Source organism: Anastrepha obliqua, chromosome 3, assembly GCF_027943255.1.
Source record: "Anastrepha obliqua isolate idAnaObli1 chromosome 3, idAnaObli1_1.0, whole genome shotgun sequence".
Taxonomy (NCBI): domain Eukaryota; kingdom Metazoa; phylum Arthropoda; class Insecta; order Diptera; family Tephritidae; genus Anastrepha; species Anastrepha obliqua.
In genome coordinates, this window is record NC_072894.1 from 7,048,027 (window position 1) to 7,073,140 (window position 25,114).

Below are 25,114 nucleotides of genomic sequence, written 5' to 3' on the forward strand. Positions count from 1 at the left end.
ATTATCTATAGAAAACAAATGAAGCACAAATTAAAAAAATATTACAAAATAAAATCAAAATTATTGAGATGAACTTACCAAAAAAGAGCTAGAAAAAAATTTGAACAAAATGATTTTTGGTAAAAATAAATATCAACAAATAAAAGGGCTGATTTTATGAAGACATTGCATTCACACAAAATTTTTACATATATTTATTTAAGTAAACGCACAATGAAAAACTACAATGGATTTAGAATATGTATTACTGGATGGAAGTACGAATAAGATGTATACAGAGATAAATGTGAAAAAATGTGTGTTAGGAAAAAGTGCAATGTATATTTCCATGTTTGTATTAAGCGCTCAGAAGTGCGGTAACTTAAACGGCGAAGCGGTAGAAGTTGAATGTGCTTAAATTGCTAGGGACTCACAATGGGCTAGCAAGCAAATGCAATACTCTGGGGCTTCCACTCAAATTAACAGTGAAATCTGTAAAATCAAAATCTAAACGAATTCAACTGAGCTAAATTAATGAAATAAAATTTAATAGTTTAATTGTGTTTATTTATATTTATATTTATATGCATCCAAGCCTAACGCCTGCGGCGTTCGCGAGTTTGTTCGCGTCCTCTGCTACAAAAAAAAATAAAAAAAAAAATATACAAAATATGTAATAAAAAGAAACTAATAATAATAAGATATAATCAAATTAATGTGCAATTTGGAACAAAAGTTTTATAGGAAAGTAATTTACACATGAGACTTTTGGCTTAAGTACCTGGTTATGCGTCGGCGGTCTAGAAAGCTGGGCGACCCGCGTCTTCGCGGAATCGATGGTGATCGCGAGCCAGTACGTGAGGAACCGGAACTGCCGGAGCTGCAATTTTACAGAAAGTGGTTTATAAAATTAAGTTTATACGAGTAGTTCTTAAGTAGTTCAAAATTTAAAGTTTAAGGGGGGCAGGCAGCTCATCCAGACAACGAGTTTTTCAAGCATTTTTTTGTGAACAACTGAGAGTATTTTTTATCTTAAAATAAATTACATATTAATATTCATGCTTAAATGAATATACAAAATTAAAAAAAAAAAAATTTTAATGGCGGCGCTACAGCTGTTCAAACGTGGCTGCTTTGATTTGCGCCGTGGAATATACAGCCTCTTGTTATCAACTGAAATCAACCAGACAAATTTTTTTTACTGAAATAAGTTATTTCGCTTTAAGGGGGGAGCCTGCTTTAGAGGCTTCAAAAAATCGATTTTTTTTTGCATAAATGTCTTCCCAAACTATCTAAGAATGTGCCCTCTAAATTTCAGAAGCAAATTCAAAATATTTTCGGAGTTACAGAAGAAATTGTGAGCAAGCGTCGAGCAGGTATACGAGCGGCCGGATCGCTCCAAGTGCGATTTCTCTGTTTTTTATTTTTACGATTTTTCCTAGTTGGCGGAAAAGATAGGGAAAAAGTTAAACGTCCTATCGAAACGAGATTACATTGATTGTATTCGGAATTAAATTCTCTTCTAGTTGAACCTAAAAAACCTTAAGAAAGTTATGATTAACCCACTTTTTAAACAATCTAAAGTGAGTTCGTTTTTCCAAAAAAATGATTTTTTTTTTTAATTAGCGAAAAATTATTGAATTTCTCACTTTTTGTTTAATTTTCTTGGTTTAACTAGAAGCTATACTATACTAAAATGGGTTTTTGGTTTCAGATGAAAAATGCGACCTGTATCTTTCCCGCCGCACGACACATGCACACTCGACGCGCCTCGGCAAAATGCTTGTACCAGGCATAATATGACATATATTTTAATGAAAAAATTTGAGAAGACTGTTGAAATATATAACAATAAAACCTGAAAGTTTCGTTTCAATCGAATATTTCTTTCCTTTTCAAAAAAAATCCACGAAAAAATCGATTTTTTAAAGCCTCTAAAGCAGGCTCCCCTTAACAAAAAAAAAAAAAATTTTTAAGTGAAAAAAAATACACTTCTTAATAAACAAATTGATCAAAACAATATTTTTAGTGATAATTAATATAAAATTTGAGGTGCATGCAAAGGCCAATATGTTAAAGAATATCCTTGCAAAATTTTAAGTTGATATCTTGATTACTTTTTGAGTTATATTCGACAGGGTGGAAAAAACGTATTGCGAGAAAAGCGCGATAAAATTTTTCGTTCTTTCTTGTCTTGCGTTCGACGCTCATTTCTTCACTGACTTTATCGGAACTTTTTAGACTTTCTATTAAGGGGTAGTCAGAATTTTCCAAATCCTGGATTTTTTTCGCATCTTCTTAAAGTATAATATCTTAAAAATATTGTGTGAAAAAAATTTGTGTGTTTGAAGTGAATCCGACAAATATTTTTCGAGTTATTCAATAATTAACAAAGGGTGCTCGGGCGCTCCGGCAAGCGATAGCAAAACTTTAAATACGTTTTTCTCAAAACTATGTTTTTTGAACTGGTGATCACTGTAACTTGATAACTGGGTGGTAGATTTCAATAAAATGTATACTGCTTTTGATAAACATAAGAAACTCGTGCCTGATCGAAGGATTTTTTTTCCTGAGGCCGCCATATTGTAAATTTTGAAAAAAAAAACATAAAAAAGCTTCGATCAGACACAAGATTACCCATTAATAAAACTAATTTCTCTTGTCCGATGGACTTTAGATGAACCTCCAAGGACTTGTGATGATCACCACAAGGGATTCTGCAGAAACGGGCTCTACTCAAACAGCGATAACTTTTACAATTATTAATTTTTGTTTTTTGTGAAATTTTGCTAAAGTCAAGTCGAAACATGAGTATTAGTGCTATGTTCTTATTTTTGTAAAATAAATCCATTGCCTAACAAAAAAAATGATTTCATTTCTTCGGGCCTCTGACTACCCCTAACCCATTAAGCTCAAAACATTGAAAAGCAAAAACCAAAAAAGAGCTGAATGAGCTGCCCCCTTAAAAGATTTGAAATCAGTTTTCAAATTTTCGAAGCAATAAACAGCCATTTACAACCAAAAATGTTACCATATAAAGGGTCTTTCAAAAGTGATGCCTAGATGTCAGTAGTAAATAATTCCAAGACATTTTTTATGTCATCTTCGACATTTGCCAAGTAGACAGATGTACAATTTTACACGATAGAATTTTTGAAACTTATTATGGAAATTGTCGATATTTAAGAAAAACATATGGCGAACTTTGTGATTTTGGAAGTAATCGTCCGAATGAGTCGACAATTCAATGGTTGGTGAACAAATTTCAGGAAACTGATTGTGTTGAGGATAGAAAAAGGACTGGCAGACCAGTCAGGGGTTTTTTAAAAACTAAAATATTTTATTTTTTAAAAGCTTAACTAACAATAGAACTGCTAAATAAACAACAAGATAACGCAGCGCTAGCAACGGATGCTTTCAGCTGGCTGGTGAAGTATTTCTGGCTTATATACGTCGTAGAAGGTCGGAGTACTTCAGAAATTTATAGATTTTCGAAATGTTGGAATCGGAAGGGTTAATTAGTAGCGATAGTGCATCATGACCGTCATAATTCTGCTGTCTTTGTCTATCTAGTCCAGGGCAAAAGGCTAACAAGTGCAGGATACTGACTGGAGTATTACAAAATGGACACAGGCTTGGTTGGCGCCCTTGCAGTAGATATGCATTAGTGATTACACTGTGACCAATACGTAGGCGAGTATATGGCGTAGTATAGTTAGATGGGGAGGATGATAGATAAGTTGGTTTAGTACGATTAGGATTCATTCTGGGGTAATGGTGGCTAAGTGAAACCAGTCAGCTAGTAGTTTGGTTTGCCTATGCTGGTTTATAAGTCGATAAACATCATTTTTACATAAAAGATTTGATGTGATAGTAGGAGTAATGCTCATATCCTTGGCAGTATTATCAGCGATTGTATCACCGTTGATGTTCGAATGCCCTGGCACCCACATGATTCTGATTTTATGAGGGTGAGAAATCAGGATATTTCTTATGGTTGCAATAATGTGATTGAAGTTATTATAGTTCGTTATGGCCTGAAAACAGGGCATGCCGTCTGTGCATATGATGTATTTCCCCGTCGATTTTGACGAATACTGCATGACGTAGAGACTGCTGTTGCTTCAGCGGTGAAAATTGAACAAAACGGAAGTAGTAGTCCATACGATATAGGCTCTCCATTTTCTTTCACGACAGCGAAGGAAGTGTAATTCGCTTAGGAACCGGTTATGATTGACCGAGTCTTTGAACATTTTAATTATCCTATGACAGCCAGTAGACGTGTCATGGCGGGCATTTAAATTATGTAATTTTTCACATATAATTATTAAAGGCCATATTTTGAATAAAAATAGTGAAACCTGAGAAAGAATCTAAATGTTTACATCTTTTATTTTAAAACATAAAGACGCGTTTTCTGAAAGACTCTATATGAATAATTGGCGCTACGCTATTTATTGGGGTTGCGGCCGAGTTCCTTTTCTAATTTGTGGCGTGTGTTGATGTAGTTTGACAAATGGTTTCGTAAGTTAAATCTCGAAAATTTCTAGAACCATTTTAGTATTCAATAGCCCAAATTTTGTGTTAGCGATCTATAGCAAGCAAATTGCTTTGAAGTTCAAAATAATGTTTAAGTTTAAATCTTTCTGTTAGCTTATCACTTTAATATGAATTATCCAAAGCGTGACCCTACAACAGCTTCCATTCGAGTAATATAAAAAAGCATGCGAAAATTTGTTGTGTGGGTTTGACATAAAGAAAAGCGTGAGTTGGTGTTGGAGCATTTCAATAAAGGAATGTCGCTTCGTAAAATAACTGAAATTGTACATTTAAGTTCGTGGTACAGTTTAGCACATTATTGAACGCCTTATGCATTAAATCGTGTGGTTAATAAGGAACGACAGGGTTCAAATAAAACTGTCACAGAGAAAGAGTGTCGATGGTTACTGCGTCAAGTGAAGAAAAATGCAGCAACCAGCTCTCCAAAGTCAAACTGAAATAGCCAAAACGGATTTAGGTAAGACTTGCTGTCCAAAACCTGGTCGAAGAGGCGCGTGTATTGAGAGACCCTTTATAATCGTACAAGCACATATTCGTGTCATATTCTATAAATTTTTTCGCAAAAACAAAACTGCGAAATATGAATTTACGAGAAATAACAAGCGGATCAGTTCCATTATCTAGCCATGTAAAATTACGCTAATGGTTATTTTTTATGAAATAAATACCTTGATGAGCTTCGTGAACTACTTCGCGTCGAACAGCTCGAATGCGAAGAATGTGAATGTGTGCGAGAACGTGAACTTCGATGGCTATGACTGCGAGTACGGGTGTGGCTGCGACTGCTCGACGACGAATAATGCCTGTGTGTGAATGAATGTAAGGAAACCATTTTAATTACAAAAATATTTGTGTATTTTCATTCACAATTTTTATAACTCACGATGAACGCGAACGGCTGGTGGAATGCCGACGGTTTGTTCCTCCTGCAGCACCTCCCTCGCGTCGTGGGCGACTGCGGCTGCGGCTTCGGCTACGCCGTGAACGGCTGCGACTTCGACGTGCTGCACTTTCTGCTGCCGCCACTGTAGCTGTTGATACCTTGGAGACGATTGTATCGACGAGTGTACTATCGGCTAGAGCCGCCACCAGAGGCTGTGGATCGTTAATTTTAAAAGGCTTTATTATAATTTTCGGTTTATTCGAATGTTGGTGGTGATGATGGTGGTGATGATAGCTTAAATTAGAAGCAGCAGCGACTGCTGCTGAATTGTAGCCATGATGTTGAGCCGCACTCAAACCCAGCTCGTGATGGTGAACACGAGCATGATGACCACCACCACTACCACCGCCCGTCACTGTCGCCAATGAGGCGGCGATTAGAAATTGATCGGTTATAATAGAAGCATTGGAGCCATGCTGATGCTGGTGCGAATGATGGTGGTGAGCGTGATGGCTGTTATTGGGTGTTAGTAGTAAGCTATTATTAGAGAAATTAGTTGAAGAGAATTGAGCATTGACGCTAGTATTTAAACCAATCGAACAGCGATGGTGATGTTCGCGGCGACTGATTAGCATTGTGTTATTATTCAAACTGTTGATACCGCTGTTAAAGTGCTTACTTAATAACGGATTAAACGCGTGGGGAGCATGGGGTATCAGTGGAGGATTATTGTGGTGGTGATGGTGATTAACCCGACTTAACGATTGACGCATAAAAGAACCGGCGGCTGCATTAGCAGGATTGGTGGATCCGCCATAATGCATGTAGTTGGAAGAGGGGCCCGACGAAATAGGCGCGTTAATGAGCGAAACACCGCCACTTGGTGTATTGATTTTAACTCTGTGATGCGATTTCCGAGGATGCAGAATAAGTTGTGGCGGTGTAGAACGACGTGCCCCCCGACGCAATGGCATTTGTTGACGGCTGATAGTTGTAGTTACATTTCGCGCGTTCGTGTTTGGATTATCACGGCTTGGTAATGTTGGACTTTTTGCCGCAAGACCGTTTGCTGCACTTGGGTCTTTGCAATCAGTCTGCGTAGTGTCCTTGCACTGCTCTAGCGTTTGTGCTTTTGTTTTATTTTTTTCTTTTTCGGTTTCTATTTTCAAATCACTTGCTGTTTCAGATTGAGACAGAACGTCATTTGCCATTTGCACGTCCAACGGTTGGGGGTAAATCGCAGCCATTGGCGGCGTCGTATCTACATTAGACACATCTTCCCTTGATTTCGCTACTGAATGATTATTGTTAGTACTACTGCTAATGTTGTTGCTATTATTTTTAAGGTTATGATTACTGTTGTTATTTCTATTAGTATTTACAGCTACTCCAACTACTCCCCCGGCCACATTATTGGCAGCAAGAAATTCGTTCAACGAATTTCGAATACCGCCGCGTCTATATCGCTGCTGTTCATTGTTATTTTTTTCACTTACTTCACTACCAATGCTTCCTCCTTGGCCAGTGTTCATTTTCTCAATCGACTTCAATTTTTCCTTTGCCTTGGCGGCTATATCCGTTTTTAGCTGTTCCAGCATTTCTAAGTCTTTTAGTTCCCGTCCTCGTCTTGTTTCTTGGAATTCGTCGAGTGAGGCAGACACCTTTTCGGTGCGATCGTCTGCATCATTTTCATCCTCACTTTGCCCTTGCAAACGCACCACTGGTCCCGATATAGGCTTAGCGCGTTTAGTACTACAGGCGTCTCGAGTCTCGCGTTCGCGTTTGTGTTCCCTGGTCCGTTTTTCTTTACTGCGTGGACGACCATTTCGATCGGCATCACGTTGACTATCACGGTCTAGATCTCGATCACGTTCCATAGCCTGTGTATGGCTACTGTTGCTCGTTGCACGCTCTTTGATTCGTCCACTTCGTTCACGGTTTTCTGGATCGTTAGTTGCCGAGTCTTCGGGCACGTTTCGTACTTTATGTGCATCATGCGGCAATGCTTCGACTTCAGCATTGCGCTTTTTCGATTCCTGTTCTAATATCACTGGCTTTTCCTTACCTTTACCTTTTTCTTTTGCTTCAAGAATGTCGCGGTAACGCTCAGGATTACGTTGTGCCGGCGAGTAACTTAGTTCCGAAGAATTACGTGATGGCGAACGACGTAGAGGCGCAGTTTCAATTTCTTCACGGAATTTGGATGGCGGAGAAGCAACGTTTCTTGAACGTTTTCTAGTTGGTGAACGCGTTGGAGAGGCAGCGCCTTTATTTGCTGTCGCTGCTAGCGGAGAGTGTGAACGACGGCGTCGTGCTGGAGATAATTTCTGTGATGATGCGCGTGTTGAGTCAACGTGTTGTTCTCTAGATCTTCGGCGTTCGGATCGATTATCACGCATTACTCGCCGTTCGCGCGATCGCTCCCTTTCCGTTATTTCACGGACGAGACGTAGTTCGGAAGATCGCTCACGGGAAACCTTTCTCCGTTTCTCAACTTCGCGGTCAGCGCGAGATGTAGAACGTCGAGACAAGGATGATTTTTCATGAGCATGTGAAAGTTCTCGTTCTTTGGAATTCCGCATAGAACGAGAACCCGAACGTTGACGAGCTTTAGCAGTTTTACGCTCACGTGATTGTTCTTTCCTAAATTCAGACTCTGCCCGATGCGCTGAGCGGCGCTGAACAGGCGACATTCTGCATTCACGCGAACGCTCTCTGTTATATTGCTTTTCGTTTTTCTTCACTCCATCATCCCTATTTGAACGTGATGACCGCACTGAAGATGATCGTTCATTCAAGTGCGATTTATCTCGACTTATGCGCGTTATATCCTCCTTCTTTGAACGTGATCTTCCTTTACCAGCTCGACTGAGACTGCTGCTTGCTGCTGACGGTGATCGAGTACGGCTTGACATCTTTACAGGTTTGGCTGTATCCACGCTATTCTTAAATGGGTTTGCTCCAGGTCGCACTTCACTTATGGACCCAGACCCGGCAAGCGGAGGTACATCAACTTTAAAAGGATTGAAGGGATTCTTTCTTGTGCTAGAATCAGAACGCGTCGGAGAGACAGACGCCGCGACACCCTTTCGAGGTGGTACTGTTGGTGTAATCGTACGTTTACGCAAATTATCAACAAAAGTTGAGGAAGGCGATCGCCTTCGATTATTGCGACGCACAGATTTTGAACGTGAGCGTGAACGAGTGCGTGAGGCGTTCGCTTGACGTGACAGCGAGGCGCCACCACGTCCGTCACGTGATATTGATCGTGGCCGCTTCCTTCGCCGTGCGTTACGATCCGCAGAAATTTCTCTACGACGTTCTACGGATTTATCATGACGATCACGCTCGTCGCCTCGATGTCGTTCTCTTGAATACTCTCGGCTTCGGCTTTCCGTTGATGTATTACGACGGTGCGAGGTTTGGGGCGAACGACGCTGTGTTTCACGTTCACGTGAGCGACTACGGAAAGGATTTCTGGCGGAAGATTTAGATACATTCCGCGGAGAGTGATTGTCGTTTTGCTTCGATCTTTCATCACGACGCCGTCGGTCTTCCCTACCAAGGCGTTCAGAAGATCTGCGATCGAGTGATTTTCTTGTGGCGGATTTAGATGGACTCCGTGCGGAGTTGCGATCGCCTCTTCTTGATGATCTTTCTTCGGTACGCTTTCGGTCATCCTTAACAAAACGATCAGGAGATCTAGAATAGAGGATTTGTGAATTCGCTGTGTTCGAAAAGGGTGGCGTAAATAAATATATATGTTGCATAGTGCACGCAAGCAACTATAATATTTTAGGAGGCGTTAAAGTGAATTCTAGTTTACAAATTATTCCCGCAAATAACAAAACCATACAAAAGGGAATTGGCTAATTTTTGTACGGCATTGTATGATGTAGGAATAATTCGTTCATAAGAAATTCACAATAAGAGCAAATGATTGTGTAAATAATTTCTTACCTTGAGCGCGACTTATCTAATGCTCTAGTGCGTTCCTTCTTCTTCTTCTTATCGCGTTTCTTCTGCATAAAGAATAATTAGGAATAGAAAATCTTTTATTAGAGTCTGGTTTGCCTGTGCGTGTTCAAAATTATTTGCACTAGTGTAATAAATTACTGAGTTTGTATTTAATAACTGCTTTTACAACTCTCAATGCATGAATTGGAGCTTAAAACTAGGAAATTTAAAATTGGCTCACAAAAATACTTTTTTAAAAACGTGTCGCAGAATATAGTACATTTGTTTGGCTGTGACGTGCACTGATGGCTTACGTACATACATAAGTAAGTAGGAGGTTAGCTGTTTTTGTCGTGCAACATCACAGTCGGTCGTCTGTTTACAACAAACATTCACAGTTATTTGAAAAGAACACTTCGTTTCATTAACAATTTGCTAATACGGTTTATTGTTGTTGTTTTTAAATACATAGTCTCTATGCTAGGATGTTTTAAGACAACAAAACAGTCTAAATAAAAATACTTACAAAACTACAAGAGAGCCTTGCGAAAGCTATCCTATTCAATGAAGCGCCAAGGGTTTTTAATAAACAAAAATTGTAAATTTCTGCTTTTTTTCTTAATAATAAAATCTTTATGTAAATGTGTACACAACTAGAAAACAGTAGATGTAGACTTTATATTTATTGAAATGGTATAAAATTTAAGGTAACTAAAGTATTCGAAAATAAAAGTGCGAATGATGGTTCAAAATTAGATGAGTAAAATTAGATTAAAATGTATTTTGCACCCGCATATTTCTACAATATTACACGGCCTGCTCTAACAACAAATGAGTCGAGCGGGTAAAAGTTAATTTTAATAGAACTTTTCTTATAATCACTGCAGCCTCACATAGAAACTTAGTTTTATAAACAAGAATTTGAGAAATTTGTATGAGTAGTAAGCCCATACACCCTTCAACCTTACGAAATTAATGAAGGATGTGCTAGTACAAAAGTACAGTATTTTCACGTATAAAAGCCCATTTTGCAAAGTGAAAATTAAAGTCAATTTATCAAAACGGCGCTTTAGTGCTACTTGAGGAGTGCCAAATTGGCACTTCAACCATTTCGTCTACCTTGGATAAGTCAAAATATGCATATATGTATGTAAATTTGCATACAACTACCATATTAAGTCAGTAATTTTTATATTCTATCCCATCTCTTTCTCCCTGTTACTTCTCTCCTTTCCTCCTTGAATATCTACCCTTTTACTGTCCAGCGCTTTAAATACCATGGGCTTTTTAGCTTAAGTGTTTCGTTGGTTTTGTTGGTTCGCTTTTTTTTTCAAATTTAATAATTTCAAATTTTTATATGTATGTATCCCATCTTTCACTCACATACCTTTTTGCTTAATTTAAATCACTTTGAGAAAATAAGCGGACAATGGAGTAGCACAACGTTTTTAAAGTTCGGGGAATTTTCCACTTTTGATTAATTCAATAAATAAATAAAATTTTACTAAAAAGCACTTTCTGATGATCAAATTTAATTACAAAATTTCAAGGCGCATTCATTAAAGGTGGTGGCACTAGACCAACAACAATGTTTTGTACGTTTGATTTTCTCGGCAAAGTATTGGCGAAGTAAAAAACAAAGAATGAATTCTGTGAAAGAAAAAAAAACAAATAATCTAATCTACCGATACCATTTTTAATGGATTCGCCTTCCAAAATTTTCGATGACAGCTTGTTATAGTGTCGGTTTAATTCCTCCAATGAATGGCATCAGAAACTATGCTTTCGCCAGCTAAATTTACAAGAATAGCGCCACTCACAGTCGCACTGACTTAAAATGCTTTTAATAGTCTGAATTGCTAAGCAGAATGGTGGAAGGGGGAAGCCATCTGATCAACGGTCTCACTAACTTCGGCAATGCTTACTTTAGATCGAGCTGATCGAATGGATACTATTCATTTGGCAGTCGATTCTGTTCTGTTGTCCCCACTACAAAACCTACACAACGAGGCACAGATGCTACCTGTAAAGGAGCACAACAAACTGCTCAGCAAACAGTTTCTGTTAGGGTGCTACCGCAGGTTTCACCCAAACGTAGGCACCAGGCACGTCAAAAGGCACCTCTTCAACCACGCTGACGAGATCCAGAACAAAAAGAACCGACAACTACTGGACCGGACAGTGTTAAAAAAAAAAAAATAATAATAATTGGCGCGTACACTTCTGTTAGGTGTTTGGCCGAGCTCCTCCTCCTATTTGTGGTGTGCGTCTTGATGTTGTTTCACAAATGGAGGGACCTACAGTTTCAAGTCGACTCCGAACGGCAGATGTTTTTATGAGGAGCTTTTTCATGGCAGAAATACACTCAGAGGTTTGCCATTGCCTGCCAAGGGGCGACCGCTATTAGAAAAATGTTTTTATTAATTTTGCTTTCACCGAGATTCTAACCAACGACCTCTCTGTGAATTCCGAATGGTAATCACGCACCAACCCATTCGGCTACGGCGGCCGCCGGACATTCATCGGGAGACCCTTACCACCTCCTTAAGCTCCCGACCTCCGAATGCCGTAATTGAAGTCCAACCACCATCCGCAATAGATGAAGAGCTCCAGCTACCCCGAGAGATCTGCGCAACCAAGGCACAATTCCGTTCTGCATACTGTAGCAGCCTAAACTGCTACTTATTCAGAATTGACCACGTTCATATCAAACATATCGCACTTGTTACGTTAAAGCGTAACAACTCAAAATCTGAACATTTTCAGTAGAGACGAAAAACTGTTTCCGTAAATATTAATAATATAGGTATTACAAGAAATAAAATATGTAATAGCACGAAAATATCATTAAAAACAATATAACGGTTGTTTCATTCTTATTTGTTTAGTAGTTGCGCTAAAATAACAAATTTTTGAGTGGTTACTCTTTTCCTTTTCTTTTTGAGTTGTTACGCTTTAACGTAACAAGTGCGATATGTCCAGCATGTGAAGGCACCCTGCACGATACTAACCACATTTTCCCATGCCCCATCAAACCCACTCATCTAACACCACTCTCCCACTGGACCCAACCTGTCGAAACAGCAAGTTTCCTGGGCCTACCGTTAGATGAGGGAAACAAAGACGGCGGGGATTTACATTGTAGTGACAGGGTTTAGTATTGCTGCTACAACTACAACAGTAAGTTCTGCGTAACCCGGGCCAAGTACTGTCCAAATACGACCAAGTAGTGTCAACAATTTTTGTGAATGTTTTATGCCTCAAAGCTCTAAATTCAATGCAACATTGTAACTTCACATCTTCAAACATTTTCGCTATCAAACAACAAATTCAAAATAATTCAAACAAGTTTGTCTGAATAGGGCGAAAGAACTTACAAACTCAAAAACCATTTGGAATGTTTAGAGTCCTTCTTCTAACAGGGCACTGCCTAGTTGGCAGCACACGCTTACAAGCTAAATTTAACCATTAATGGCGTTTGCAGGAAATGTAATGAGCCGGATACAAGAGAAACCTTAGAGCAACTTCTATGCCGCTGTCCGGCTCTCTCTAGAAAACTAGACTATGCTACCTGGGTGCTTACAGCTTTGAAAAGCTAGAATCGATCGCTGAACTGGAGCTTAAGCCACTCCTAAAATTCGCGAAAAGTACGCGCATCTTGAGTGATGCATTTTTTCGCTAAATTGGACTCTGATCTGGTATCGCTATGGACCAAAATGGTCTCTTCTGCCTAACCTAACCTAACCTATTTTCTTTTGTTTTTAGATGGGACTAGGTGAGAAAGTAACTAATATAGTCCCTATTGGGCTCTTTGGTTCTATTTAATTGCGCCTCAACTAATCTGCTATTAAAGCGCAATTCGCTTCGAAGAGCTTATTCGCATATGATTGTTCGCAGAGAGCTTTTGAAAAGGTGCTTTAGTGCAATTGTAGTGCAATTTAAATCAATAAAATGTTGTATAAACAATATTAAAAAATAAATATACTTTAAAAATTAAGTAATATCAAATGAAAATGACAATCGGATATGAAGCAATGACAAACTTTTACCTTTTTATTTCGCAAGATTTTTATTTTTTGTTTGTTTTTGTTTTTGGTTAAACTTTTAGGTTATAATGTATTTTTTTGATTTTTGCTTTTCGTTCATTTATATCGTAAGTATGTTTGTATATATCGTAGGAAAAAATAAGCAAGAGAAAAATTGCGCATTTTTAATCGTTTGTAGTTTGGAAGAATGGAAAATTTAAAAATTCAAGTGAATTAGAATTATAGAGTGCATGCGTTTCATTTAAACATAGATATGTGTACATACAAATAAATTGTTATCATTTCATTGGTTTATAAAAGATACTTTATACGTTTTTCAAAACAATTCAATTAATGTTTCGTTCTATAAAAAGTGACTGTGGTGGTTAGGTTAATCGGAGTATAGAAAGGCCTTTCGGCTTTTTATTTGACTTTATTTAACTTACTTTGTCCTTTTTGGTGCGTTTACGTTGTTGCTTCTTCGATTCATACTCCGAATCACTGCTAGGTTTCTCATTCTCAGAGGCATGGTCCGAATCACCGGAATCAGATTCGCTTGACTTACGTTTTCTCGACTTCTTCTTCTTCGATTTACTGCAAGAGGAATGGAAAAATGTTGATCGTAAAATAGGCATTTTAAAAGAAATTAGAAATTAGTTTACAGTATACTTAGAATGTCAAATTCAATATATTGGATTTTTAGAGAGTCTTGTAAAAAAATGTATTTTCATTAAGAGCTAAATATTAAATATAAATTACTCAAACAGTTGTTGCTTCTTTTCATTGGAGGTTTTTCTGCTGGCTACCAGAGCCGTCCACATTTTCATGCTTAGAGGGTCATTTGCAAGTTTTATGTTATTTGTTTGCCTTCTTAGCATTTGCTATTTCAACACAATGGGAGAGTATTTACATCGTTTATAGTATAACAGAAAATGCGAGGTAAATGAAAAGTAAATATTTATTAATGATCCCTCTTTTGCTTATACAGATACTGTTGAAATGTTACCTTAAATTCGAAATTTCGAACATAACTGTTAAGAAGTATGTACAGGGTTGCCAATATTCGACGGACCCATCTGGCAGCCCTGTATCTTTTGACAGAGACGTCAGATCGCTCAATGACATACCGCGTTGGAAGCGTAAGTCCAAGCAGATTTTTACCATGGAATAGTACAAGCCACTCGAGCGCTCCCAAAGTGTTGAAATTTACATTCAACAAAAGAAGTCAATTGTGAAAACTCAACGTGCGTATAAAAAATTAAATAATGTGAAAAGTGCGCCTTCTAACAACACCATTAAACGTTTGTACGAAAAGTTTTCGACTGGTGATGCTCTTTCTATTTCAAAGAGGCCAAATCAAAACCGACCAAGGCGTCGCCAAGGACATCCAAAAATCGCCGTTCTCAGCAATTGGGCATTGCTCGGACCACTTTACAACGAATTATCCGCATTGATTTGCATTTATTCCCGTATAAGATTCAATTGACGCAAAGATTGTTGCCTGCGGACAAGCCTCGTCGATTGGAATGGGCCCAAAGAGTCATCGAAATCCGTCGGGTCCGTCGAATATGGGCAACCCTGTACATGAATTTCAAACTTATTTCTAATTTACCCACCACTTGTGACTCACTGACTATTATTCTATCAACAAAACCAATAGTCACGGCTCTGGCTGTGCTTAAAAGTATAACTTTACATTATTACAAACAGAGCAGCATAGTTTCTGACCGAATTTATGAGTTTCGATATAATAATTCCATAGAAATTTGAGCACTTAAACTCGATATACATTCCCTATGACCAGAAAGTACCGGGAATGTTTAAATAAAACACAAAACAGAGTTAAATTTCAGGCAAATTTATTTTATCTCCTTCAAAATATGACCCGTCTGAAGCAAGACACATGTGCCAACGTTGAACCCAGTCCTCCATGCACCTCTGGTAGGCCGACGAAGGGATGACTTTCAGCTCCTTCGTCGCATTCACTTTGATCTCCTCTATCGACTGAAATCTCCCTTTACGAAGTGGTAACTTCAACTTGGGAAACAAAAAGAAGTCGCTCGGGGCCCATATCAGGTGAATACGGTGCTTGCACGATGGTATTTACTTGGTGTTTGATCAAATAATCCAGCACAATTTGGGCTCGGTGCGATAGCGCGTTATAATCATGCAAAATCCAATAATTGTTTGCTCACATTTCCAGCCGGCCAGGCAGACACTAATGATTCGATGGCCCTAAAAAGTGACGGATGTGTGTCTTACAGTCCTGCCAAAATAAGAAAAAAATATGGATCGATTCGCACGTGCGCGCTTCGTTTAAATTAAACATTCCCGGTACTTTTTGATCATAGGGTACATATAACTGTATTTAAACACATAAACTGCACCAAAGGCTATCAGGATTGTAATAAGCAAATAAATGGCATTTACGTTTAAGACTATACAGGGTCCGGCACTCTTAGTGTAACCAACTACAGACAGCTCGCGCAGCTCATGCACGACATCAGCTGTATGTTAGTTCACTAAATGACAGCCCAGACGATTGTTTACAAGCGCGCGGAAACATTTTGTCGCGAGTAAACGCGAAAAAAGAAAATCAGTGATGAATTTCAAACGTAATAGTGTGAATGCATTATATTTGGCTGGAAAATCACAACCAGTGATTGTTCGTGAGCTCGAGCACCTTAAGGTAAAAACAGTTTTTGTTTATCGCACCATTACTCGTTACAACGATACTGGTAGCATCGCGAAACGTCATGGAGGTGGTCATCCAAAGGCTGCAACGTCACGTAAAATGGTTCAAAAGTGAAAAAGCGACTGAAATCCCCGCCAAGTGCCAATCAAATGGTGCAAGAACTGAAAATATCTGCGGCGTAGCATCCGCCGCATACTGAAAATTGATCTCTAAGTCAAGTCTTACAAGATCCAAAAGGCGCATGATTTCACACCAAAGCAGCAACAAGTGAGACTTGCGAGAGCCCAATAGTTGTTTTGCTTGGCCGAAAGCGGTCAATTCCCGAACATTGTGTTTTCCGACGAGAAAATTTTTCCAATTGAGCAATTCATAAACTCCCAAAATGATAGGGTGTTTTTGAGAGAGCGTTCATACAAGAATTTGGAGCATCGATTGGCCACAAGAAGGCAGTACCCGCCACAGGTAATGGTTTGGGCCGCTGTAATCGCAGATGGGCGCTTTCCAATCGTTTGCATCGAGCCTGCCATCAAGGAAAATGCGAAATATTATCGGGAAAATATTCTGCAGGTTACTTTGAAGCTGTGGGTAGGCAAACATTTCGGTGGCAGATCATAGATGTTTCAACAGGTCTTCGCACCGTTTCACAAAAGCACGAGTGAACCAAGAATGGCTAAAAAATAACGTTCCGAACTTCATAACGTCCACACAATGGCTCTCAAATTCACCAGACGAAATCGAAATGCAAAGCCTGAATTTTTGATCCAGCTAATTACAAAAAAAAATTCCAAAAATTTAGGAGAAAATTAGCAAGGTGTATTCCAAAGTAAATAGGACTTTTCCAAATGAGGTATTTATAGTGCGGAGGGCATCTATTGATAAAATATTGTAAAAATTTAATGATTATTTTATGGGGCGATTGCTTATCCCGTGACAAAATTTCTTTCATCAAGAAACAGCCAAAAAGGCACAAATTTATTGATGAGGTTAGTGCTTCTATGAGAAATTATGTTACTTTTATTAAGAAGAGTTTCGAATTGTAGTTTACAAATATTTTGCTATTTCTACGTAGTTAGCCCCTTTTAAAATTGGTTTCGGTTATTTTAACATGCCTTATATCTGTGGTGGCGACTGTGTCTAAGCCTTTGTTTCGAAATTGTCACTTCCTGTCATTACCACCATAGATATAATAATTTGTGTCATTCCCACTATGATTGGTTCATATCCAGTGCCAACAACTCGCTTGATTTTTCTTACGAATATATAGCCGCAACATCAACACCATCGAAGGGTAATTGGTCATTTCCATGGCAGCGGTTCTACCTATCGAAATAACTTGGTTTCTTCGCGAGCAAAGATTGCGCCCTAATGAACTAATCCTGTTGATTGAGGTGCATTTCAAACCGCGCCTGATGCCAGTGGAGCAACTCTACACAGCTATGTTGCTTCTTCAAACACTTCTGTTTAGGGCTGACATTGCGACTTCCCGGGAGCCGAAGATTATTTCCGCTGCGTTTGCCCAAGAACGCTACACTCGAACTCAACTTCGGTTAGATTCAATCGGTGCTTTGCAAGTGGTACAATTTTAAAATCTGTTCAGGCCTCAGGACACATAGGCAGTAGACCACACGGCTTGTGGTCATACACGTCTTTCGCCATTAGGCGGCCTCAGCCATTGCTTAGAATAAGCACCGCAATTGGAATCTTTACAGTTCCCCGGACCTCGCTTGTGCTTCATAACTCCCCCTCTCTCCAATCTCTTTCGCCAGCGATAAAGTTTAGCTGATCATATGGAAGACAAAAAGCCTACATGGCAATTACTACAACAACAAGGAGAATTGTCTTTACGAAAATCTTTTGCATGAAAAAGGTTGCCATTATCGATATTGCTTGACATTTCCAAAAGTTACGCCATTTTGAGTAAATATATCTCAGGTTTTGATTTTTTCAGTTTTAAAAATGTACTTATTTGTATTTGCCACAACGAGTTTGCATTAAATTGTGCGTTAAAAATAGATTTAATGGTGCGAAAACCTTGTAAATGCTGGGAAACTGTGTTGCTAAAGATACTACCAAGAAAACAGCCATTTACGAGTGGCATGAAAACTTCAAAAGGATGACGAACGTAGTGGCAGGCCGTTGACATCGAAACTGATGAAGACCTCAATAAAGTAAAAGAAAAGTTGGCCACCATAGAACTGGCAGAGAACTTGAACATTGCTTATGGATCCATTCAGGTCATTGTATCATAGTTAACGATTAGGGTTTGCGCCATGTTGCTGCAAAGTTGGCCTCAAAGTATCGCTTGATATCGCGGCCAAAGACATGATTTTCAAGGCTGAATCCGACCCAAAATATAACGGATCATTATTGGAGACGGGGCGGGGATTTATGAGTAGGAAACGCAATCCAGGCCTAAGACAAGACCAAAAAAATCCCACCATTTGCAGTCAAAAAAGAAAGCGAGACTCGCGGTTTTTATGGATTACATCGATATTGTACACCACAAATTCTTGCGAGAATGTCAGATAGGTAGTTAATAAGGATTATTATTTGGGCGTTATAAGGCTTTTGCGTGAAGTAATTCGCCATAAAAGAAAAGATTTGTGGGAAAACAACTCTTGGATTTTGCACCGTGATAACGCACCATCGCACAGCGCCTTCATTATTCGTAAATGTTTGACCAAAAACGAAACGAATACCATCCAACAGCCATCGAATTGAGTTGATATGGCTCCATACGATTTAATTCTGTTTGATCGAGTTTGATCCTCTACGAGGAACGAGTTTTAACAGCCAAAAGGAAATAATGGAAAAATCGAAAACGGCTCTAATGGCTATACCTAAAATAGAGTTCCAGAAGAGTTTCGAGAGCTGGATCAAACGCTGGCGTAAGTGGGTTGCAATTGTGGGGGAGTACTTTGAAGACGATAATACAGGGTAGTCAGTATTCGACGGACCCATCTGGCAACCCTGTATCTTTTGACGGAGACGTCAGATCGCTTAATGACATACCGCGTTGGAAGCGTAAGTCCAAGCAGATTTTTACCATGGAACAGTACACGCCACGCGAGCGCTCCCAAATTGTTGAAATTTACATTCAACAAAAGAAGTCAATTGTGAAAACTCAACGTGCGTATAAAAAATTAAATAATGTGAAAAGTGCGTATTCTAAGAACACCATTAAAAGTTTGTACGAAAGGTACGACCAAGGTTTGTACAACCAAGGCGATCGGATGAGAATATTGCTCTTGTACGGGCCCCTGTTGAGACGTCGCCAAGGACATTCCAAAATCGCCGTTCTCAGCATTTGGGCATTGCTCGGACCACTTTACAACGAATTATCCGCATTGATTTGCATTTATTCCCGTATAAGATTCAATTGAAGCAAAGATTGTTGCCTGCGGGCAAGCCTCGTCGATTGGAATGGGCCCAAAAAACACATGGGTCCGTCGAATATGGGCAACCCTATACTAGAAAGGAATACATTTATATTTTGAATTCCGGGAATTTTTTGATTTAGGTGGTATTTTGAATTTTATTTAACGATTTCTGAAGTATTCATGGACACTTCATGGTTTCTGAAGCCATCTTGTAATTTTGTAAATGAAGCCAAGGTGTAATTTTTCTTTAAGCCCAGCTTTATTTTATTTTTATTTATGACAGTTAAAAAAATAGTTGTGCCACATTATTCGACTTCGTTTTGTATGTATTTATTATGAATTCCTCCCGTCACTTCGTTTTCAAATGATTTTCTCTGTCATTGTATGAGAATTATAAGTAGTAAATTAGAGTAGATGAATTCGTATCAACTGAAAAATAACTAATTGCTATATTTATATTGTAAAATCCAAAGTTACATCTCTGCAACAAAGCTATTCCGCCTCAAGTAAATTACTATGTATTTACAATTTGCATTAATTATAAATTCATTTGTACACTTGAGTGAACTCGATAATTGTTTACCTTATTATAAAATCTGCATAATTGGTTTGTCTTAAGGAAAAGAAAAATGAGAAAATAATTCCTTTTAATTCTTGAACCATTGACTTGGAAAAAAGTAAACATATTGAGCTTGAATGTTGGCAATTTCTTATCGTTTCAAGTAAAATTTTTATTTATGTAATAGTTAATTTTTACTCATTTGGCTAAATCATTCAGTTTGGCTTTGTGTATATATGTATATGTATTTGTGTTAGTAATTTTGTGAGTCTATCAACATGAGGCTATTTTACGTGGAAGTGTTTGATGCAAATGAATTACATATTGACGATAATACAATTTGTTGTTTGCTAGTAAAAAGTTGAGTGGAAGAATGTTAATATGTATAAAGATGTGTTTAAAAAGTTTACCTACACCCGTCAACAAAAACAAAAAAAACAAAAACGCAAAACCATCATAAATTTTGACATTTAGATTTTTAAATTTAATTTTAATTAGATTAGATTAGATTTGTGGGGGGTTGGACAAGTCCAAGCACTCAGTCAGTAGACCATTGTACTACACCCGGATAGAAATCAGTAGAAAGAATAGAGATAGGAAAGATAGAAGGTGGATGGTAAAAACGGATAGATTAGTTTGAGGTCACTCTTCCACAAATCTCTTGGATTCATTGATGAATTTTAAGAGATCTGGAAGAGGAAGAGTATGAACTTTGTACATACTCAGTGTATCGCAACCCAATATCCTAAGTCTGATTCTGGCAAATGCAGGACAGCTACAGAGAAAATGCTCTGCAGTGTCGTCATTCTCAAGACAGGATAGACATATCGGGCTGTAAACGACCCCCATGGTAGCCATATGCTGACCACAGACGTTGTGCCCTGTGATTACACCCACCAGTACTCTCAGGTCCTTCCTGCTGAGTTTTAGGAGGAAGGTCGCTGTTTTCGTGTTTGGTTCTTCCACAAAGCACTTGGCTACTCTTCACGAGTTCAACTCAGACCAACAACCTCTGTGAGTAGGCCTCATGAAGTCGTCAATCCATAGTTGAATCGATGCGGAATTGTCACCTAGAAAGGGTTCAGGGCGTAGTGGCATACTTGCAGAGCCTATTTATCACCTAACTCGTTCCTTGGGTAAATGCCATCGGGTCCTGGGGACTTAAAGTTTTCGAATGACGAGAAGGCGAACCTTATCGTGTCCTCGTTAACTATCCTGGATGCAATAAACCTATCACGTCTGCTGGTAATTATATTGACATGATCAGATTGATCGATAGAGCTTTGACCAACAACATTCCTGGAGCCAGGGAAATGTGTTGTTGAGAACATCGTACACTTCTGATTTTGAGTCCGTATAAGTGCCATCTGGTTTGAGCAGTGAGTCTAGCCTAGCCGTCCGGTCTCTTTGGAGGGCTTTGCATAACCTCGCTGAACTCTTCCGTTCCTCCAGTTCACTGCAGAAGGTTCTATAAGAGTCCAATTTAGATGATCTAATTTTCTTTTTATATTCCTTCCTCAGCTTTCGGTAGGCAGTCCAATCTTCTTCAACGAGTTATACACTGCGATTGATCTGAGTGTATTTGCGGAAACCAATAAGAGATGGTCTCTGAATACTAACTACAGGGTATAAAAAGCGCTTTGGCCGAAACTGAATCTTAAAAGGACAAAATGTCTGTTTGGCTTCAACAGATCAAGTACCAGCGTCCTCACAGGTATTACAACGGGTCTCTGCGCTATTGGCACCTTAGCCAGTAGAATGGCTGTAGCTTACAATGACTTCTGCTAGTTGTGCAGATGAAGATAGAACACCTTCTCTGGGAGTGTGCGGCACTTCAAAGAAGCCGTGCCAAATATCTTGCCACGTTCCCACGACAGTCGGTTCTACGTAACCGGAACGACCCGGATTTATATCCGACCAAGGACTGTCACTTCAGCAGCATTCCTCGTATATGCACGGGGAATGTTTATGCTGCTACAACAACAACATCTTGCCGACAATTTCTTTGAGGACCTGAGAAATTTGCAGAATGTCTCACTGAAGGAATTAGTTACCTACTTAAAAAGATCCACGTGGTTTAAGCAACTCAGTTAGGGGATAGAAATCAAATGTAGGTATCACAACTGGACTTAGGGCCACTGAGTATCTTGTCTTAAACAAGCAACCTGGCTAACCAAACCTAACTTAGTTCATTCTTTAATAAACACATCTTTGGGCTATGAAACTGCGTGGCTGAAATTGAAAAGTCGAGCCAAGAAGCACTGAGAGATTCGGTAACTCCTAAAATACTCAGGCTAAAAAGCCCTTTGTGTTTGAAACTTTGAAAGGTGAAAAGGTAAATAGTCAAGGAGAAAAGATTAGAAGTAAGAACGAAAAAATAGAGGATAGAATAGAGAAGCAGAGGTAGTTTGATCTGTGAGAATTTTCCAGATAAATGGTAAATGATGGTAAATTTGAAAATATCCTCCATGGATTGTGTCCTGTGATAATATCGACCATCAACCGAACGTCTTTTCTTCCAAGTTTTAGCAGAAAATCCGACTGTCAGCAAGGCTGAATTTTAAACAAAGTTTGGAACTTTGATTCGTTTGGTTTTTGTTAGAGAGTCAAATTTATTTTTGTGGAAAATTTTTAAGTTAAATTTAAGTTAAAAAAACTAAGGTAAGTGTTTCTTTAAAAGCGTGTAAAACGAAAACAGAAATTAATTTAATTTTTGTTTTCAGTCAAAAAAAAATTTGGAAATAAAATTTTTATTTTATTTTCGTTTTCAGTCGTTTCAGTTCGTGTTTTTTTTTTTCAGTCAAAAAAAAATTTGTTTTATTTTTGTTTTCAGTAAAAAAAAACTTTTTGTTTTTTTGTTTTCAGCCAAAAAAAAAAATTTTTTATTATATTTATTATAAAATACTTTATTTTTTGATCTATTGTTAAAAAACAAATTTTTTTTTGGTCATACGAGGTTCATTCAAAAAGTTGTCAGCCTGAAAAAAATGGGCTTCACATGGACAATGGACACAGATATAGCCGGTTCTACTGAACCGATTTTGATGAAATAAAATTTAGATGACGTAAAAATTATGTCTTTATCGTGTGAACTACCATCATTCCAAAAAAAAAATTTTGCTATTTTTGTCAGACCTTTAAAGTCAAAAAATTATTTTTCAACTTCGAACGTCCACCATTTTTTAATTTTTTTATTCAAAGAGTTCACACGATAACGACAATATTGAACAAGAAACTTTTTGTCTTTTTGATTTCAGACACCTGTGAGCCCCAGAATCCGTGTCGACATATATTTTTTTGGGAGACCATTTTTTTGAAAGCTGACAATTTTTTTGACGGACCTCGTATGGCCAAAAACAATTTTATTTTTTAGCAATGGATCAAAAAATAAAATACTGAAAACGAAAATAAAAATAAAAAGTCTTTTTTTCGTTTCCGTTTTATACGTTTTTAAAGAAACACCCAACAAACATCATTTTAAATGAGACGAGGGCCTTAAAGGCCAAAATTTATAATCACGAAGGTGTGTAGGCTTGTTTTTGCCGACGGGTGTATGCTTTACATAAATCAATGCATGAACTCTAAAACAAGTGACACAGGATTTGGTAGCATGGCCATTGGAAAAAACTTAAAAACAAATTTAAAATATTTAAAATGATTAGTATAACTGTTTCTTTTAATTTACTAACTATTGAAGTACAAAAGAAAAAATAAAAAAACCAACATCTTATTTTACTTACCCAAATTTACATTTTGCCGTAGTGATTGAAAATTAAATTTATGTTAATTGGGAACGAAATATTACATTTTGTGCAAATTGTATATTTATCACAAACGTTGCGAACGAACGTAATGTTTGCCATTTTCGATTTATTTTTTTTTTATTTAAATGTGAATTGGCGAAACGCAAACAAATGCTTAAATATAGTGAATATGCAAATGCATTACGAGTACTATTATGTAGGAATTAGTTGGTTTTGTGTAAACCTTTTCGATGCTGCTGATGATTTTGTGTTAAAATGATTAAATGGCGATGCTCGGTGTTAGTATTTTTTGGTATGGTCAGTGTTGGTCAGGACAATTAAAATCAATAGAAACAGTACACATGTGTTTATGAATCATATAAATGTTCAAACATAACTGCACAACTAGACAAAGAAGGCATTAATGAGCACAAGACAAAAAATTAGTACATTTCACGATTTTTTTTAATATTCGTCAAAAAGTTTTTGAGCTTTTTGTTTTGTTATAAAATGTTTGTGTAACTGTTTTCTTTCCTTATAATTGTTTTTCTACACTTTTAGATTTTTTTGTTTTACTGTAAAGTTCATTGTTATTAGGGTTATTTTTAGTTGTCTTTCATTTTCTTTTTTCTTTCTTTTTTGTTATAATTCCTTTAAAATGTGAATGTTAACCATTAAAAATGTATTTCATTATAAAATGCATAAAGAAAGGAGAGATAAAAAATGTTGAGCAATTGAGAGGAAGAAGAAGATTTGTTTTTAACAATTTTTGTCAAAGAAAATTAAGTTACTTATAAGAAAAAAGTTTTTATAAACAATCTCAAAGTACATATGTGTATGAAAAATGAAAAACAATTAATCTTAAAATAAAAAATCATATTGTACAATAATATTAAAAGAACTACATACTTGTAACTCAATAAAAATCAACATAACAGCAAATACGCAGAAAAAAATGCTGAGTGCAACCGAATACTATCATTAATGACACTTGGTGCCTCATCAAAATAAATGTATGTAGTATATTTTTAGGATGCCGAAAGCAAGCTCACCTTTCTTTTTTATGTTTCTTGGACTTTTTCTTCTTATCCCTTTTACGCTCAGGACTGGCGGAACTGCAAATAAAAGTAAGTAAAATTTAAGAAGGAAGTACGAAATAACAAAAACCTACAGATAAATGTAAGAAATGTAAAATGTGGTAATGTAGCTAAGGGAGGTAGTGATAGACCATGGCATTCGCACTCCCATGGCAGCCGGTTCTACGTTAACGGAATGATTCGGATTTTTACCAAACCAAGGGCTGCCGCCCAGTAAACTAGCGCTGCCTAGTGCA

At 37.7% G+C, this 25,114-nt stretch overlaps 1 protein-coding gene across 7 annotated transcripts in view; it reads right to left on the minus strand.

Annotated features, from left to right (window-relative positions):
• Positions 1–25,114, minus strand: part of LOC129242847 (serine/arginine repetitive matrix protein 2) — a 38,434-nt gene that overhangs the window by 736 nt on the left and 12,584 nt on the right. For 4 of the 7 annotated variants that reach the window (XM_054879723.1, XM_054879724.1, XM_054879722.1 and 1 more), the window contains 7 exons: positions 24,834–24,896; positions 13,851–13,998; positions 9,383–9,444; positions 6,919–9,124; positions 5,423–5,658; positions 5,208–5,342; positions 761–859 (listed from right to left, as the gene is read on the minus strand). In XM_054879723.1, coding sequence (XP_054735698.1) covers positions 761–859; positions 5,208–5,342; positions 5,423–5,658; positions 6,919–9,124; positions 9,383–9,444; positions 13,851–13,998; positions 24,834–24,896 — 2,949 coding nt within the window. Of the gene's footprint in view, positions 1–506; positions 616–760; positions 860–5,207; positions 5,343–5,422; positions 5,659–6,918; positions 9,125–9,382; positions 9,445–13,850; positions 13,999–20,062; positions 20,158–24,833; positions 24,897–25,114 lie in introns of those variants that run through there. The other 3 variants (XM_054879721.1, XM_054879720.1, XM_054879725.1) reach the window with 3 other exon arrangements.